Source organism: Varanus komodoensis, unplaced genomic scaffold (genome assembly GCF_004798865.1).
Source record: "Varanus komodoensis strain SLA01 unplaced genomic scaffold, ASM479886v1 scaffold4, whole genome shotgun sequence".
NCBI lineage: Eukaryota > Metazoa > Chordata > Lepidosauria > Squamata > Varanidae > Varanus > Varanus komodoensis.
Window position 1 is genome coordinate 47,034,234 of NW_025335941.1, and position 19,824 is coordinate 47,054,057.

The 19,824-nt window shown below is 42.7% G+C and overlaps 1 protein-coding gene across 5 annotated transcripts in view; it reads right to left on the bottom strand.

The window, feature by feature from the left end:
* Positions 1-4,602: 4,602 nt before the first annotated feature.
* NUP58 (nucleoporin 58) overlaps positions 4,603-19,824 on the bottom strand; it is a 39,998-nt gene continuing 24,776 nt past the window's right edge. For 3 of the 5 annotated variants that reach the window (XM_044441582.1, XM_044441581.1, XM_044441580.1), the window contains 3 exons: positions 19,442-19,540; positions 16,668-16,763; positions 4,603-6,784 (listed from right to left, as the gene is read on the bottom strand). In XM_044441582.1, the coding sequence (XP_044297517.1) occupies positions 6,615-6,784; positions 16,668-16,763; positions 19,442-19,540 (365 nt within the window). In that variant the 3' untranslated portion in view covers positions 4,603-6,614. The remainder of the gene's footprint in view (positions 6,785-16,667; positions 16,764-19,441; positions 19,541-19,824) is intronic. The other 2 variants (XM_044441583.1, XM_044441585.1) reach the window with 2 other exon arrangements.

Sequence of the window (19,824 nt, forward strand, 5' to 3'; positions counted from 1 at the left end):
AAAACCTAGCTTTCAGAATGCCTAACAAAATTTTGATTTTGTTCTGTACCCTTTGGGACTAAAGTGAAACTTTCAGCAAGAAAAAATAAACAAGATTAGGAAACAGAAAGCTGCCTTGTATCATGTCAAATGCTCGCCTAGCACCAGCCTCCCCGGTGCTGGCTGTTCAGAGTTTTAGCCAACTTTCCCAGCCAAATCTGGAAATGCTGGGGTTTGAGTTTGTGACCTTTTGCATGCAAGACCTTTGCTCCCCCACTCAGCTAGAGCAGTGGTTTTCAAACACTGGTCCACAGATTTCCTGTCAGTCTGTACAGGGCTGGCACAGTCAGTTGGGGGCTGGCTGTGCCCCACCACCTCTTCCTCAGTTGGCATCACGTTTGCTGAGGGAGTGCCGGTGCTGCCGGGGGAACTGAGGGAGAAATGGCTCAGTGGGCGCCAGCTGGGAGCCACACCACACTGAATTCGGTATTTTGCTCTTTTGATGGCGTTTTTTTGTGGCTCAGTTTCTAGTTGTTTTGGAGAATCCCCTCCTCTCCCCTCCCTTTCCTGGTATTTTCTCTGGAAACTAATACACAGACTATGTGTATGGTGCTTTTTGTGTCTGCCTCAGCGGTCCCCAAGATGGTTTTCCTCTTTTCACTGGTCCCCAGCCGTGGAAAGGTTGAAAACCACTGAGCTAGAAGTCCCCCTTCATCAAGTGGATACAATGAAGGACAGGACTCTTCACTGTACAGTGGAAGGATATGGGCTGTTGCTCAAAGAGAGAGAGAAAAAGCTACACCCTCGGGTGGCCACCATCTTGCATATTATTTCATAGGCTAATTAATACACATATACTCGTAGATATACACATAATCATTCAAAACTGAGTTATACTCTATCTCAGCATAGCACAGAAGTCAGTAACTAGGTGACCCAGGGGCCTGTTCCAGGGCTAACAGATGATGGGCAAAAGTTCTTATGGCCATTTTTCTTTGGAGAGGGCAGCCCTTCAAATAGAGGGCCATCTTCTATCAAGAGGACACATGGCCACGCACAGGAACTACCTCTTTAACCCAGCCATTACAGATAGTGTACAGCTATGCCATCTCATCAGTCCAACACTGCAAGCGATGAACCAGCTGTTGGTTCTGGGGGACTTCAGTTTTCACTCCAAGAGCGCCCTATCCCATTTCAGCATTTCATGGTCACCGTGACAGCAAGGTCATTGGCTCAACACATGTGGCGGGGCATACTCTAGGCTTGATCTTCTCAGCTGGATATGAGGATGGTGCTCTGAGTGCGAGGGATTTTGACTCAGTGCCTTTGTCATGGTCAGATCATGGCCTTACAGCAGCCTTTCCCCTCTGCAAGGGTGGAGGCCCATTAAGATGGTCTGTCCCTGGAAGCTAATGGATCCAGATGGCTTCCAGAGAGTTCTGGGGAGTTTTCTGGCTGATCCAGTTGGCACTCGTGTCAAAGCCCTGGTTGCTCTGCGGAATACAGAAATGACCGAGGCAGTTGCCTTAGGAGACAGCTGGAGAACTCCCAGGGACTGCAACAGAAACCTGGCATGTGCCTACAATCATGTGCCTGCAATATTTGGGGGCAATGAGGGCAGCAAAGAAACAATACTCACCACATCTTTTCACTTCTCAGATATTAGGCCTGCAAAAAACCCTCTGTCTCAGATCCTTTTGTTTAGCTGGAGTTGTCAAGACCGAACTCAAGACCTTTTCTGGGCAAGCCATGCATGAGGTACAGAGGTACAATCCATTCTGCTAGATGATGATTTATATTATCATCACGGGATAGTGCAATATGGTTAGCTTATCTAGGGAAGACCTGGGGGGAAATCTAATCACCTATCAAGCAGTTTTCAGCAACTTAATATTGTTCAATCCCCCTTTGTCACAGTATAATTGGGAAAATTACATGAGACTCACTTCGTACCACTGAACACACACGAGGATAGACACCTTCAGGTATTAACTACCTTTGAGCTGAAACATGGTGAAGTCCAGAGTACACATTTCACTGAAATTTGCTAACCTGGGGAGTTGCCAAGTAAGGGCTTGATCTGTCGAAATTGCAGTGAAGGTGAAGGTGATAGCTGCAGATTCGATCCAGCAGCAATGCCAAGATGAGCTTCATTAAAAAGAAGACAAACATCCAATTTTCTTACTCAGATACAAATTGAAACGAAAGCACAAATCATTTAAACAATTCTATTAGAAATTCCGAAGAACCTTGTTAATCCAGTAGAGCATGGAGTTCCTTATTTATTGCACCCTTATCATTAGTTCCTATCTATAAATGTTGGCAGGACAAAATGCATTTCAAGTAGAAAGTAGGCAGCATGGAAAAACATTCATTTTGAAAGACACACCTAATTCACAATGCAAATTACTATCATAAAAAAGCTTGGATTGGCCTTCTACCAGCAAGTACCTCTGTGACAGGGAATGGTATACATAAACATTCTTTCAGCTTTTTTCTTCATTACATGTATAAAACAAGAGAATACAGCCCTATCAGTTAGGATTCAATGAACTATTAAATGAGTTCCATATCGTAACAGAATGTAGACTTGCTTCCTCAAACGTCAACCCACATTCACAACAACACATGGTACACACCTTGTTTCAAAAGCTTGTGATATGGCTGGCCACTCTGTCCTTCAAAGGAGATCCAATATTCCACTGGGCTAACAGAAGCTGTATGTGGGAGCCTTATCTGCTTTTAGGAACCTGACCAATGTATGCATGTGTTTGTGTGTAACACCAATAATTACACTATTATTTTTAATATCAACCTAAGTTACAAAGTTAGAACTAGCACAATCAGTGACACTTTTTGTCAGCTGTCCTAATTCATCCCCAGAGGGAAACAAAATATGAAATTCCATCCCTTAGCTTGTGCCACTCCATATGCTAGGCATTCTTTTAGGAAAAAGCAGATAATTGATGTGTAAGTGTTTTAAAACCCCAGAATTCTTTTTGATATTACTAAATGGGAATTTGAATAAATAATCTCAAATACAAGTGAATTAATCAAAATTAGGGGGATTAAACACTGTATGTCCAAAGCACCAGGGCACACTTGACCCAAAACAACACAGTTGGTCAGTTTTACTCAACTGGTCCTCATCATATGTGCTAGCTGAGGATAATGGGAATTGTACTCCAACACATCTAGATAGAAACAGACTGAAGAAGTCTGCAATAGCTACTTTATGCAACTAAGGAGGTATAAATTTACCTGTTGTGTGATCTCTGGTAATTAACAATAAAAACAGCTACTAAACATCTAGCATTTTCATTTATACTTTTGGGTTTTGAGGTGTAGGGAAAAATGAAACCTTACGGTATTACAAGTCTCTTGAGACACTGAGGAATGAATAGACCACAGGCACCATCCTTGAAGTTACACCTTTTAAAAACTATCTTTACTACAGTTTAATGTTGTACATTAAATCTGAGTCACTCAAATACATCTTATTTTTAAAAGTGATTGAATTGAGGTTTATTTGTCCAAAATTGCAGATTAATAACATGTTTTTTCTGAGGATTATACATTATGTTCTTCTTAATACACAAGCATGCCCATCTTTTCTCCTCAGGCACCTATGTGAAAAAGTGCATCTAGTGCTAGAGAAGACTCCTGCTCAACCCAGTCAGTCCTAGAGGGGATCAACCCTGACTGTTCTTTAGAAGGCCAGAGACTGAAGATGAAACTCAAATACTTTGGCCACCTAATGAGAAGGAAGGACTCCCTGGAGAAGAGTCTGATGCTGGGAACAATAGATGGCAAAAGAAGAAGGGGATGGCAGAGAATGAGGTGGCTAGATGGAGTCACTGAAGCAGTTGGTGTGAGCCTAAGTGGACTCTGGGGGATAGTGGAGGACAGGAAGGCCTGGAGGAGTGTTGTCCATGGGGTTGCGATGGGTCGGACACGACTTCGTGACTAGCAACAACAAAAAGATAACAGACAAGCACAATCAGCAATACCCATTATGGTACCACCACATTTTCTATACACTGTATTAAAGAAAACTGCAAAGTCTGGGAAAGCCTGGTTCACTTATTACCCTGTCTACACAAATGCATACTGAAAGACAGTCAGGATCGTTCCTGTATAAAACCCAGAATTTCATTTGACAGATCCTTATTTTTGTTTCCCTCTTGGTGCATGTGAAGCCGATGGGATAAACAGCATATAAATTGGCACGATACCACCAGATCTCCATTTCGTATCTGTTTTCCAGAATAACCCAGGCATGCCCTTCTTGGATCCAAATCTCATGTTCTGTGTTGCTGACAGTTAAACCACCCAGAGTTAACACAACAATATACAGTGGATTTAAATTCTGAATTGTCTAACCCACAGTAACCCAGAGTGCCAAGTTCAATCGTGAGAACTACCAGTGCAGCAACAGGGTGTTCCTGGTTTGTTTAGTGAAGGGGGAGTGGTGAGCAAGCAAGAAGCTGCATTCATTCATGCCTGGCCCCGGCAAACCAAGTATTATGGATTATGTACATCCTGGGCCTATGTGTGTGGGATCACGATCTTGTGAAAATAAGAAAAAAATCCAGAAATAAAAGCAAATATGAATGACATGACTCACTTCAATCAGTTTTATTATTTGCAGAACAAAAAGTTCTACATGTGGACACAGACAACATCACGATTAAAAAAGATACACAAATTATATACATTGAAATTAACTGGTTCAACAATTTAATAAAAAGCAGTAACAAACATTTATCAGGTTTGCTCATCTCTTTAACTTAAGTCCAACAGAAATTTAAAATAAAATTGTGGTCTGAAATTCATTTTAAGCTTTTCTTAATTCTGCAAAATTTAACTTCTTTTCCCCTGCCCAAAAAGTGCTCATACTTCAGATGCTATTATCACATTTATATCAAGCTGAAAAGCCCTCTGCTAAGTAAGCTATTCCTCTTACTTCTAAACCTATCACATTCAAGACTTTTGCCAGACAACTTGTGAACAGGTGACACAGAAGCACCCAAGAACTTACAAAAATAGTACTCAACTAAAAGCAGCCAATTTCAAATTCAGAAAATATGCATACGCCTACTATTTACTGTTGTTTTTAAAGGTACCTAGATGAGAACTGAATATTTGGTTATATACAAAATATTCTCTGTATAAAAAGGTTAGACCTCACCAAAATTCTGAATGCTCACTCACACACTGCAGTGATCCGACAGGCTGGTTTACAACCTGCCCTTTAAAAGGCAGAACATAGCATGGGCCCTGCTGAAATGACTGGGGTCTGTGCTAGCAACATAATTCAAGGACTATGACTCTAGCCCCTCATTTAAGGCAATAAATGTTCCTGTTGCTTTTGTCTTAAACATTCTGAGCTGGAAATACAGCTCAACTTGCGATAATATCCTGATCTGAACTCTTGCACAACTGTAATTGTGTGAAATAGTTTATTCACAAGTGTACAACTTTGATCAGCACTTTGTAGCTAATTACTCTGGCTGCAGTCTACTAAGAACAGGTACACCTCAGTTCCAGAATGGAGATGCCCTTCATTCATGCAGAATGGCCTGATCAGGGCAAGAAGCAGTGTCCGTCTCCCTTGTGACAGAAATGAAAGACCCCTCTGCTGCCTGTGGCGCATTTATGGCCCAATGCAGAAGCACTGCACTTGGAAATGCTGCGGTAATTTTTCTCGGAAGGGGTTGATGCAATCTGAGAACACTCTTCTCCAAGATGTTTCTGCTGTGCCATCCTCACATTCTAAAGACATATTGCTACAGTTCAGAACCAAACCAACCTAAGAACATTAACTGTAGATACCCAGTTCATTTAAAGCAATGAAAGAAATAAAACAGAAATGACAAATGACAAATTAAGCAGCCTGAAACGTCCTACATGCATTTAGCACATGATAAAACTGGCCTTTGCAATTCTGAGGGGAAAAAAACCCAAATGCAAATTTGGAAACACTGTCTTATGAAACAACACACAGTCCTATCTAAAGCAGACCCATTGAACTAAATTAAACTTCATTATGGCCAACATACATCCCATTCATTCCAATGGGTTTTCTTGAAGTAGGGTTATCAACAAATACAATCCAAGGTGTGAAGGGTGTTATATGTACTCAAATACATTTATGAATGTGCATATGTACTGTATATATTTACACAGGTATACACAAAGTCACCCTGATGTTTTTTAAAGGCCATATCAAGAAACAGAAGGTATGGATTCAAGCATTTGAACTAGAATATACTCCAATAGTATAACTGTACAAAGAAACCAAGTATCTTTACATGGTTTAAAACCAAATGGACAAAAACATCCTGTTGCTAATATTATGTTAAATAGATGGCTTTACAAGAATCTTTGATAGCAAAATACGTATCTAAAGGTAAGACAAAAAGAAGTATTTTTTGACTCACACACACAAAGCTATTTGTTACAAGTATTTTTTTTTTACAATCTAGAATGGGAACAAGTAGCAAAATGTTATAAACCTTCACAGACACAGAGCATCTACTACATTAGCTTAAAAAAATAGATTTTTCCCAGATGAACTAAGTGAATTCATTTTCCCTTTTTCTGACCCTAACCCTCCCTACACAGCTTCCCATTTATCTTTTCCCTCTCTTGTTTCCAGCTGGAGGTTTCTTTAGCTGGAGAAGTTGTCCTCCTGTGCCAAAGCTTGCAGAGGCTGGGTTGGACACTCCAAATGTCAGGCCAGCAGATGCTGTGATGCCAGGGTTGCTGAAGTTAAACCCAGATGTGCTCGAACTGCCAAAGCCTTGTAGAGGAGGGGAAAATATTTCAAAGTCAGAAGACATTGTAACTGCAGTACTTTGCCTGTTTCAATTAGGAACAAATTACTTTGAGGTGAAACTGTAGCTCTCTGTTACACAACCATTATTTCATGGAAATAATAAATTATCGTTCTATTCATTTAAACCAGGAATGGGAGATTTCAGGATTATACAATCTACTACTTTACCCCCTGAGGTGTAAACTGGGATGACCTCTGCATATAATGTAAAACTCTGAACTGACTACCAATAAGGAATTCTAACAGCTTAATTTATAAAATCAAACACCTACAAAACAACAGTGAGTCAGAAATTGTATCCAGTTTATACTTAAAATATACTGCAAATCATTTAGCAATATACCATCTCCCATTTCTAGTCATACAGGATTTCAGGTTCCACTTTGCTTTAAAAGTTACATTCCAACATTTTATTATCTGAAATGTTTAAGGTATTATAATTTTAACAGGACAGGCCCAGTATCTTACTGCTGTTAAAATTTCACTGGTGAGTTTTAGTGCTACTATTGTGGTTGGTAACCAGCATAATGGCAATGTAAATGCTCTTGCCTATGTTACCAGTGTACCCAAGTGTACTACCATTACCAAACTAAACCAAACCAGAACCCCACTCTGTAAAAGCAACTTTGCAAGGCTAGGTAATATGGCTATGAAGAGGAGCAAATGCTGAACTATTGTTAGAAGACGCAGAGGCTGAATTCCTTGCCTAATGCCCAATTCTCCCAACAAGAGTGCTGGTGCAGAGTTCAAAGCTGGTCAACCTCTTGGGGTGATGTGTATATTTTGTGAGCTTATTTCCTTTCCTACTCCATTTCCATTTTGACTTTGTCTTTGCTCAGTGCAATAAGCTCATTAAAAGGCTGAAATACTTTTGTTTAGGGGGATGTTACACCCTACATTTCTCTCAACAAATCAGGGAAGGATGCTTAACAATAAATACCGCATATATAGGTTACAGTCCCGAACACAACAAAATTCTGAAATGAACATCAGGGAGGAAAGTAAATGCAAGCCAGAAGCATATGTGCTGTTAGCAAGGCCCACGCATAAAAAGCAACAGTGCATTGGTATGAATAGATGCCCCTTTATGATTCAAATGAAAACCAATTCTACTGGGTATGTGTCTGCCTTGACGAAACCTGAATTTCTAGCAAAACCCTCCAAAATAAATTGCAGAATCCTGATGTCTATTTATTCTCTTAAATAAATTGTGGGATCTGTAAATGAACATCAGATCTGCAATATTCAAAGCTGGTCAACCTCTTCCTTTTTTAAAAAACACTGTTGGAGTGTCTTCAGTAAAAGCAGGTTGCTTACCTGTAACTGATGTTCTTCGAGTGGCCATCTGTGCAGTCACACATATGGGTGCTGCGCCTGCACAATGCCTTTGGCCAGCAGATTGCAAGCTAACAGTTTTTGGCGGGAAAGCTCCCCTCCCCCTCTCCCACAGCCTATAAAGAGCGGAGCATCCACCATTTTGTTCAGTCTTTGATGACCGAATGTACGCCCCATGTGGAAAAAACTGTCACTACTAGATGAGAAAAAATTGGTACTGTGAAAAATGGGAAAGCATCGGTACCGACAAATATGTCCACTCACGGACACTGACACCTAGCGGGGCCGGCGGGTGGGTTGTGTGACTGCACATATGGCCCTTGAAGAACATCAGTTACAGGTAAGCAACCTGCTTTTCTTCGTCTTGGCCTCTGTGCATCACACATATGGGTAGATTAACAAGCTTACCATAATGGAGGAGGGGAGGTGTCCTCAACGAAGAACAGATGAAAGAACGGCTCTGCCAAAGGAGCAATCTTGCCGAGCCCAAACGTCTAGACGATAATGTCTGGCGAAAGTGTAAGGGTTCGCCCAAGTAGCAGCTCGACATACATCATCAATTGGGACTCCCGATGCGAAGGCAGATGAGGCTGCAACAGCCCTAGTCGAATGGCTTCGAGGAGCTGTGGGTAATTCAATCTTAGCCAGTTGATAGGATAAAGTGATAGTATGGACTATCCACTTGGAAAGTCTCTGCGGAGTGACTGGAGTGCCTTGGTCTCTGGTAGAATATTTAACAAATAGTCTATCTGAGCACCGAACAGATTCAGTCCTAGATCTGTAGAAGGCTAAGCAGTGCCAAACGTCAAGTGAGTGCAACGACCTTTCTAACAGAGTCGACAGAGATGGAAAAAAGGCAGGTAAGATAATATCCTGTCCCATATGAAAAGATGTGGCCACCTTAGGAAGAAAAGATGGATCGAGCTGCAAGACAACCTTTTCTCTGTGAAAATTCCAGTAAGGAGGGTCTATGCGGAGAGCGCAGAGCTCACTGACCCTTCGGGCCGAGATAACCGCCATGGGAAATGCTGTCTTCCATGAAACCAGACATAAATCGACTGTTGCCAATGGTTCGGAAGGAGCTCTTGTAAGCACTTGCAAAACAACAGAGAGACTCCAGGTAGGCATTACTGGCCTGACTGATGGATTAAGATTATGAAGACCCTTAAGAAACTTCTTAATAGTAGGTTGAAAGAAGATGGGTGATCCGTCCACCATGCCACGATGATAGGCGATTGCCGCTGTATACACTTTCACTGAAGATGGTTTCAGTCTGGAGCGGTGCAGTTCTAATAGGAACTGAAGGATTTGATGTATCGATGATGTAAATGGAGAGAATGAGACTCGGCAAAGGTGGAAAATCGTCTCCATTTAGTCACGTAGGACTTCCGCGTAGATGGCTTTAAAGCAGAATCAAGGATGTGTTAAATATCCAGATGAAAGGTTGCCAGATTCAACGGATCAATCCTCAGATCCAATGGTGATGGAGGAACAAAAGAGGAAGTAACGCTGAATGCAGCAGATTCGAAGGCAGGATTCGAACCACTTGAAGTTGCCGTCGATACAGATGGCGCAAGGTTAGCTATCGAATTCACCACGCTGTTAGGTTCAACGATAGTAAATCTGGATGGTGAAGCGTACCGTCCTGTTGGGTTATGAGGTACAGAAGCAGTGGAAGATGAAGGTATTCCCTGTGAGAGATGTCGAGCAGTGTAGCAAACCGGGTTGGCATGGCCACCAAGGGGTAAATAGTATCCCCGTGGCCCGATCGTGTACTATCTTCGCTATCACTCTCATCATAAAAGGAATCGGCGGGAAGGCGTAAAAGTTCAGGTTGTTCCATGGGATCATGAAGGCGTCCCCTAGGGATCCGTACCCGATTCCCGCTCTCGAACAGAAAGCATTGCACACCTTGTTCTGTTGGGTGGTGAACAAGTCCACATTGGAGAACCCCCAGTGATGAAAAAGATAGTCATGTGTCTGAGGATCTAGTTCCCATTCGTGAGAGATGAACATGTGCCTGCTGAGGAGGTCCGCTTCCACATCGTCCGTACCAGCCAAATGGACTGCCATTAGTGTAATGTCTCTCAGAATGCACCAGTCCCAAATCTGCATAGAAAGTCTGGCCAGAGTCGGGGACTTCGTTCCGCCTTGTTTGTTCAGATAAAGGACGGTGGCTATGCTGTCCGAAGTTATCTGAATGACCTGATGTAGAAGAATATCTTCGAAAGAACACAGGGCTTTGAATACCGCCAACAGCTCCAGGAAGTTGATATGATTTGTGGATTCGCAATGAGTCCACATGCCCTGGGTATATAGGCCGGAGCATACTGCTCCCCATCCCAGAAGAGATGCGTTGGTACCGAGGGTTATCGACGGGCATCGGGGCCTGAAGGGAACCCCAACAGTCAGATTGGCTAGGACCGACCACCAGAGTAGAGAATGGAGCACCGAGGATGGGATTCGAATCAACTTCGACGGCGAGTCTCTCTGTGGGTGGAACATCTTGTTGAAAAGTAGTTGTAAAGGACGAAGCCAAAGTCTGGCTTGTGGCACCACAGCAACCAAGGAAGCCATATGTCCCAGAAGCCTCTGGATGGACTTTGCCAGAACCGTCCTGTCTCGTCACATTCGATGGATGTGGCGAGCGAGAGACTGTTGTCTGTCCTGAGGAAGGAAGGCTTTTCCCAGCGTCGAATCCAAATGGGCTCCGATGAAGGTAAGCGTCTGCGTCGGAAGAAGAGAAGATTTCTCGGTATTAATGCATAGGCCCAGATTGTCTAATAATGCACAGGTTGTACGGATGGATGCGAGGAGTCCTTCCCTAGACTGGGACACCAGAAGCCAGTTATCAAGGTAAGGGTAAACTTGTATGCCTTGGAGGCGTAGGAAAGCGCAGACAGGGGCCATACATTTGGTGAACACTCTTGGAGCGGTGGCCAGACTGAAAGGTAGAACCGTAAATTCGTATAAATGGGGTGCAACAGCAAAACGAAGGAAACGCCTATAACTCGAGTGAATCGAAATGTGGAAACAGGCGTCCTTCAAATCCAATGAGGCAAACCAATTCTCCTTCCTTAACAGCGGCAAAATATTTTGAAGGGTGGTCATTCGAAACTTTTTTGTCACGATAAATCGATTCAGATTTCGTAAGTGCAAAATCAGACATAGACCACCATCCCGCTTCAGGACTGTAAAATACCTGGAGAAGAATCCGTGGAGTCCATCAGGTGGAGTTACTTGACGAATCACTCCTTTACAAAGAAGTTGTTGTATTTCATCGAGCAATCCCGGCAAGCATGATGTAAACCGGATCGGACTCAATGGAGGAACGATGTTGAATTCTATCCGACAGCCGTGCTGTATGATGGATAATACCCACCGGTCAGATGTGATGGATTCCCAAATGGGGAGTCGGCTTTTCAGCTAGTCCCCAGATGAGAGGGGGATGGGTATGAAAGGGATCAGAGGAATGGTTCGCCAGTCCCGTCAATGCTGCCTCCTATGTCTGTCATAATAGCGACAGCCCTGCAGATAGCGTTGCTGCTGTTGGGGCTGTTGTCTAGGCTGATACAATTAGTCTATAGGATGGACGGGTCCATGCCCACTTACGCCTAATTGAGTCTGAAACTCCATCCGCCTGGCCGTCATGTGGGACTCATGGAGTTTCTTCAGCTTGTGGTCAGTTCTGGAGTGGAAAAGCCCGGACCCGTCAAAGGGCATTTCCTCAATCCTCCGTTTAGTCTCCTCCTGGAAGTTGGAATTCCTTAACCAGGCATGTCTGCAGAGAGAGATGGCACTGACCAAGGCTCTCAAGTCCGTGTCCACATGATGCCACAACTGCTGGACGGCGACCTGCATCACCTCCTTGATAAGCACCTTTGCCAGGTCACCCTGGTGGTCCGGGAGGGTTGAGACGATGTTGTGGAGGCGTTGCATTATTAAGTATTGATACCTCGCCAACGTCGCCTCGTAGTTGGAAATGTGCAGCCCCAGGCCTGAGGCTGCGTAGACTCACCTGGCCAGGGAGTCGATCTTTCATCCCTCCTTGTCCCTTGGTGCAGTGTGGCCTCTCATCTCTCTGCCCTGGGAGGACTGCAGCACAACCGAGTTCGGCTTGGGGTGGCAGAGGAGGAAGGGAATGTCCTCCTCCCGAACCTGGTACATGGATTCGTACGTCCGAGATGTGGGTTGAGGGTGAGAAGGCAAGTCCCAGGGTTCCGTCATCGTCTGTCGTAAGGTGATAATCAACGGCAGGACGATGGAGGTTCACTGCTCCCCGCGGACGACATCGTAAAACTTGTTCGTAGTGGGTCCCGGACGCTGGATGGCATCGATGTCAAGGGACTGGACAAGCTGGGAGATCAGCTCCACGAAGGAGACATGTGATTCGTCCGGTGACGCAGGGCCCTGGGAGGTCACAGCGACGTCAGGGGAGGTTGAATCGACCTCCGAACCGTCGGAGTCAGCACCATAATATGAAGAAGCCAATGACGAGGACTCCACCGGAGAGACGGACCGGCTACTCTCATCCCGAGGAGGTATCGGGGATGCGCGCCTTGGGCTCAAGGACAGTGGGCGGTCACGGAAAGGCGGTGAAGACCGACCCCTAGGTGCGGGATAGTACCCGACGGAGTGTGGATCACCCCAGGCTTGATAGTAGGAGTGATGCCATCCCTTGGAGAGCTGTTCCATGCAGCTACTCCTTCGGCTCCTAGGTGGGGACATCTCCACATCTGCCTCCATTGTGGCTGCGGGCATAGGTGTGGGCGATCTAGCCCTGGGGGGAGAATCTTGAATTTCCCCATCAGAAATTGACCCCCACTGTAGAATTGGAAGCGGCTCAGCAGGAAGGTCAGCCACATGGCGAGGGGACCCTTGAGGGGTAATCCTCATAGCCGCCTGAAGCACCGGATTGGGTGGAGTCGGTACAGTGACTGCCGCCGGTACCAAGGGGGCTGTCGAACCCGAGTCATGGTGTCGAGGGCACTCCGGGTCCTTCGACTTTTTTGGTGGTTTTGGAGCCTTCTTCTTCCTGGTTTTCTTTGCAGATTTGTCAGTTTCATCATGCTTACACTTCTTGTGCTTTTTCTTTGGAGAAGCAGGTGGAGCCCCCATGGTAGACGTGCCTTCATCCGAAAGGCGTGACGGCGGAGCCACCGTAGCAGAGCCAGGCTTCGGAGCAACAACGAGTGGGTTGGACTGCATGAGAGCCCGATCCCACAAGAGCCTCCGCAGACGATTCTCACGGTTCTTCCTGGCCTGCTTAGAGAAGGCCAGGCAGTGAGAGCATTTATCAGTCCTATGCCTCTCCCCCAAGCAGAGGAGGCAAAGGTCATGTGGGTCGGTCGGAGACATCTTAGACCCACATTCCACGCATTTGCGGAAAGCCGCTCGCTGTGCCATCACAAGAAAGGAAAAAATAGGAGATAGTACAGAGGGTAAGAATATATTTTTGGTTTTGGTTTTTGTTTTTTTATAGAAGATCGAAAGAGAAGGTAGAATGATAGAGAACTATGAAAACTAACAAGAACTATAAGAACTAGCAAGAACTGTAAGAACTAACAGGGCTATAACAACTGGGAGAGAACAATCGAGAACAAGAACAAGCTAGACGAGCAACGGTCAGAGCAAGAGCAAAAGTGGCACAAGGCACAGCGAACGGTGGTGGCAAAGACTGAACAAAATGGCGGACGCTCCGCTCTTTATAGGCTACGGGGGAGGGGGAGCAGAGCTTTCCCGCCAAAAACCGTTAGCTTGCAATCTTCCGGCCAAAGGCACTGCGCAGGAGTAGCACCCATATGTGTGATGCACAGAGGCCATGACGAAGAAGTGTTGTTCTTTCTACAGCTACAGTTTACTTCTTATAGTACAAAGCTCTTGAGCTTATTACATGGGTGGTTTCAATATTAAGCACTTTCACTGGCTTGCAAAAGGATGGCCTTATCTTCAAGACACAAATAGTCTAGTTAACATGTAATGTTTCATAACCAGGATGAAAAGGCTGTGCATTGAGTCACTGTTTTCCAGGCCTTGTCCACTAATGAGGTCGAACAGGGCCTCTCTGGCTGATCTTAAAGCAGAGATTGGGTGGCACTGGGGGAAGCATTCCTTGAACTTAGGACCCAAGTCTTTTAGAGCTTATACACAACTCCCATCACCTTGAATTGGGCCTGGCAGTACACAGGCAACCAGTGCTGTGTTTCAAACATCAGTTTCAGGCACACTTAACTGTCCCACTTAACACTCTACCAGGCACAATCTAAACCAGCTGCAGCTTTTGGACCATACCAAATGGCTGCTCTACACATACATATTGCATTACTGTAATCCAAGTGAAAAGTTACGAGAGTATGAAGTTGGACTATCCTGGATCATGAAAGGCTGTAGGTGGCTGGGCATAAGCATTGCTTGCCCCTGTGACCATCTGTATCTCTAGTGACAGCCTTGAATTGAAGAGGACCCCCAGACTGAATAACTGCTCCTCTAGAGAGGAACAGTTATTTCCTGTCCCAACAGGAATGTTAATTTAACAGTGCTAAGTTTATTGTGTTAACACGTAGAACAAACTGCCTCTTTAATTCCTGGAATCAAGAACCACCTACCCACATGACGTGCCTTCTCAGGATTCCACATACAGTTCATTTTAGCACACACAATATTGAGGAATCTAAACAAACTAAAATGTTTTATCACAAAGTTGCATAACACCTTCAATGCTAACAAATGTATTATGGCATGAACTTTTGTGGACTGAAGTCCATTTCAGCAGATGTTCAAAGTATTCTCCTTAGTCAATATATGTATGTATGTATGTCTGTAGAGAAGGTGAAGGTGGAAATAGGAGGGTTAAAAGAAAAGTTAGCATTCTCCAACTGAGGAATGTCAAGAAGAGACTCCAACATAAAATAGCTACATTAAGATTAAAAATGAAGTTTGCTTCCTCTCATCTTTGTCTGAAAAAACACAGTAATTTCCTGTCCCAACAGAAATGTTAATTTAACAGTGCTAAGTTTGTGTTGACACCAATTACTGCTGTTGTGAATTATCACTGTACTTATTTTGCATATCTTTTTTCTCTTTTTTGCATTTTGTTGAAGCTCACAGTTTATTTCATTCTACCCACATGCATACATGCATAAATACCCACCCTTGTCAATTGAGGATATGATCACAAGCTTATACTATAAAAAGTTTGTTAGTTTTCAAAGGCTCTTTTGCCAGTTTTCTGATGCTTTGTTAGGATAACCAACTACTTCATTCATTAGTGCAAAGAGGCAAAAAGCAAAAAAAGTATCATATCAGTTTCTCTTCTCTAAATACTGGCATGCAAGAAACTACTGTAGACTAGCAATGAATGAACAGTGGCAAAAGGTTACTTTGTCCAGTTATTACAAGCTAGTATGTGAAACTGTACTCAACTGAAATGTACGACAAAACAAGTATGGCTAGTTAAGAACATAAAAACTACCATGCTGGATCAGACCAAAAGCTTATCTAGTCCATTTTGTTCATACAATGACCAAACTATTGCCCATGGGACACCCACAAGCAGGACATAAGTGAGACAACATCCTTCTGGCTGGGTTGCCCAGCAAATTGCATATAAAGGCATATTGTCTCTTATTTGGAGGTAATGTAGTCTTTGTGAGTAGCAGCCATTGATAACCTTATCATCCATGTATCCCTTTCTAATGTAATTCCTTTTTAACAAATCGTTTCACCAGTTCAGCCATACGGCCAACCATGCCAAGAGTGCTCATGTAACTTCAATATTTTGAGTACTCTAACTTCAACCTTTAGTTCACGAACAATGAACTTAAAAAAAAAAGAAAAAAGGAACAGGTCAGTCTTAACATAAACATCTAATAATAGGCTGAGAGAAACTTGCGGTGGTCGCAGTATTAAGACATTTTTAGAAAACAAAGAAATAAGATTAGCACTGATGTCTGGAAACACCACAGCTTGTTCAGGGAGATATTGCTCAGAACTGAAGAGAATAAATTTTGATGCAACCAATGGCTTCTGCATGTTCAGTAAGACTTTGGACTTTTTCTCCTTTAAGCAAGTGAATCTCATGTCATACCAAAGGTTCCATTCAAGCTTTTTTCATATTCAAAAGCGATTTGCTATGCAGCATTCAGCAGCCAATATCTAAACAAGCCTCAAGTTCATGTGGAATGAGGAGGGTGATTCTGAGAATCCAGACTGTTGGACTTGCAGAAGAGATATCTGAACTTCAAACACATTTTTTTCTATTCATGAGCCTTTCACAGGCAAGCTTTTCTGATACAGCAACCTGATGCCTTCCAGATTTTTGAACTACAACTCAGTCAACATGGCAAATTGTAATTCAAAACATCTAGCAGCCACCAGATTGCCTATTTCTGGTCTAATACCATTCTAAATTGGTATTTGATATAAACGGAAGATTTGAATTTAATGACTGAGATAGATGTCATGAACTTGGTACTGATAACTTAGATAGTTGAACATCCAGAATAGAACAAACCTGCGCTAAGGCTTCCTGAAGGCTTATTTGTGGCTCCAAATCCAAATGATGGTGCACCTGTGGCACTGCTTCCAAAACCAGAGCTACCTGCAAACCCTAGTGGAACAGCAGTGAAGACAGGGAACACAAGTTAAGGCACATACAAGACTGGACTGCTTTAAATGATTTGGCCTTTCAAAACGTCCCTTTAGCTAATCTATGTCTCTTAACTGCCTGTGACATTAAAAAACACTTGATTGTGAACTGCAGAGGTTAAAAAAGGTTTACTTTCACAAGACCCCATTGCTAACTGAATGGAAACAGGTATTCAGAAAGAAAAAAGGTCTTTTTACATCATGGATTTAAATCACATTTCCTCACTGATACTTCAACTACTCTCAAAATAATGGTGTAAATCTCACCACTATGCCATGTTATTTTACAACTAGTGTATTTTTTGGTGTTTCATTCTTCCAATCAAACCTCAAATCTATCTGCTACACTGTATATTTTGTATAGTTTCTTATAAAGCAGAGGCAGGCAAATGTTTGGCTTGTGTGCACATCTGAAAATTTGAGAAAGTGCCGCTGGCACAAACACCAAGTGGCTGTTATGGTTAGGCACAAAGGGCAAGAAACCTGTTTAGAGGCATTCATGGGAAACTAAGATAGCAGTACTTTGCTTTGAAGCAATTCCAGGTGATATAAACATATTTTGAAAATAAAAATTAGGAGGAAGGTGTCTTGGTGGGCACTAAGAAACATGTCTAAGAGTACTCTGGTGCCCAAGGACATCACGTCATCTACATTTGCTAGAGGGATTGTCCTTAAAATAGGGTCTTTCCTACAAATAAGTCATTATTTGGTAGGATTATGCATAGGAATATAAGGACCTACGCACTGGACAAGGTCCTTATATTTCGATACATAATCTTCTCCCTCCACAAATAAAAGTAGTAATCAAAGTGAAATGCCCATGAGTTGTAGGTCAAAGGAAGGTCTGGTAGTTACTGGGCAGAGTACAGAATCCTGTTTTCATGAGAAATATGTTATGCCTGTGCTTGTAAAGTAAAGTAAAAGCATTTGCCATTTCTCAAATATGAGTGAAGCTTACCATCCCCAGCTCATGTTTGTTGAAATGACTATCATCTTACCAGAAACTTTCTGCAGGCAAGTTCCATATTCCTCACATAGATGTAGTAGCTTACAGAGCAGTAAGAATAGACAATGGTCTTATACTTAACAGAAAGAAAAATTCTGGTTTCCCTCCCTCCATTCCTGGGAACTGTGTGGGACAGCAAGTGGGAGATGGTGAACATATCTGGTTTTTGCTTTGGGGTAACAGGCAGCACGTTTTTTTTTTTTTTTTTTTTACAGAAAATCAGAAAAGGACATATAACCAACAGCTCACCTGCTGTACTATATATTTCAAATTATTTTGAGGGATGGGAGGCAAATTATGATTGAAGTGTTAGGGAGGGCAAGTGTGCATGCTGCAGTTCATGAAATGTTTAAAAAGATGCAGTACATTTTAATAACACTTGTTGCATCTTTCTGTTTGTTAATGGAGTACTTATTTCAGCTTATAAGGTTTTCCTGTTCTCCACTTTATCCTCACAATGACAACTTTAGGAGTTAGATTAGGCTGAAATTTAGCAACTGGCCTATAATCACCCAGTGAGCTTTATGGCAGAGGATGGACTATAACCAAGATCTCTTTGAGTTCCAGGCCAGCATTCCTAACAACGGTACAGTGCTTCTAGGTGCATTTATCAGTTTAGGTTTCATCTCATCCACATGAATGTGTGTGTAAATAGTTACATATTCAGGCTTTAAAGATAGGGGAAAGCAAATTACTGTTCTTCCAAGAATCATGCTCTGCTTTGCTAATCTACAAATTCATCACTCTAGCAACAGAACACTTAACATTGCACTGGCTGTTCACAGGATCCACAGTAATGTATCATTTCAAAGGAAAAAGTTCCTTATGTTTGTACATCATCATGGGAAAGCTAGCACCTCTCAGGAAATATCGCTAAGATTACTTTTTCATTAATATGTGTACCAACAATAAAACTTGGGATTGTGTGGGCTACACCACCAAACTCTCATAACTAATTCCAAAATGTGCTACAAAAGTGAAAAACTGTATACTAGTAATATCAAGGGCAAAATGAATGTCTTTGTAATTTTAGTATGGCATACCATAGGCTAACACCATTAAATTCTTTAGCTGGATAGGTAATTAGTTCTCAAATAAATCCTATCCCCAGGATTAAGGCACACATCAAGATATGTTTACATTTATCTATGAGAAAACAAGGCAATATACACACTTAAGGCAGTTGATTCCTATCCTCCAAAATGTCTCGTTTATAAGGAATTCAATGCATTCCAGGAATGATAAAAGTCTTTGGGGTCACACCCAAAGGTCCCCCCTCAAAGGAATGGGGTAAATAGGCGGAAAAGTGTGTAGGAAAGAGTACAAGGAAGATTAGCCATCTTGATTGTGAATGGTGGAAAGGCTAGAGTACAAAGAGGAATCTACTTTCCCCATTCTTGCAAGATGGGCTAAAATTGCAGTGGGATTTCTAATCAAAACAGGAGGTTGAGAATATAGAATCAGAGGCCAGTAGTTATTTCAGATCTATTTACATGGAATATAGGGGTGTTTCCTTGTCTATTTAGCATAAAGCACATACGGACTTAATTCTGCAAGAGCAGGGTGCTACCTAGTTCAATTCAGGAAGTGCTGTATAGTAATTCAGTGAAACATTAGAAAAAATTAAAGTGTACCTCCAAGGCTTGAAGAGCCTAAGCCACTTGATTGCAAGCCAGTGCCAATACCTGAACCGAATGGCGTTCCAAAACTAATTCCCAGAGTCGGCTGTGGCCCTGGTATAAAAAAATGAAAACAAAGCTTGCCTTACTCTTTCGCAATAAGAGATCTGTGACGTAAACCCTTGCATTAAAAAATATATTATAGCTTACCAATTGCTTTTTAAAGCACCCCAATTTTAATTCCAATTCCTCACCAGACCATCTTTGTCTAAATTGGTACATCTTAGATATGGAACACAAGATGGCTATAGGTAAACTGAGTATGTGATGCCAAAACATGAGACCATAGTTCTATTACAACTTAGCATGTCATTCTGAATTAGAATTTCTGCTCCTTG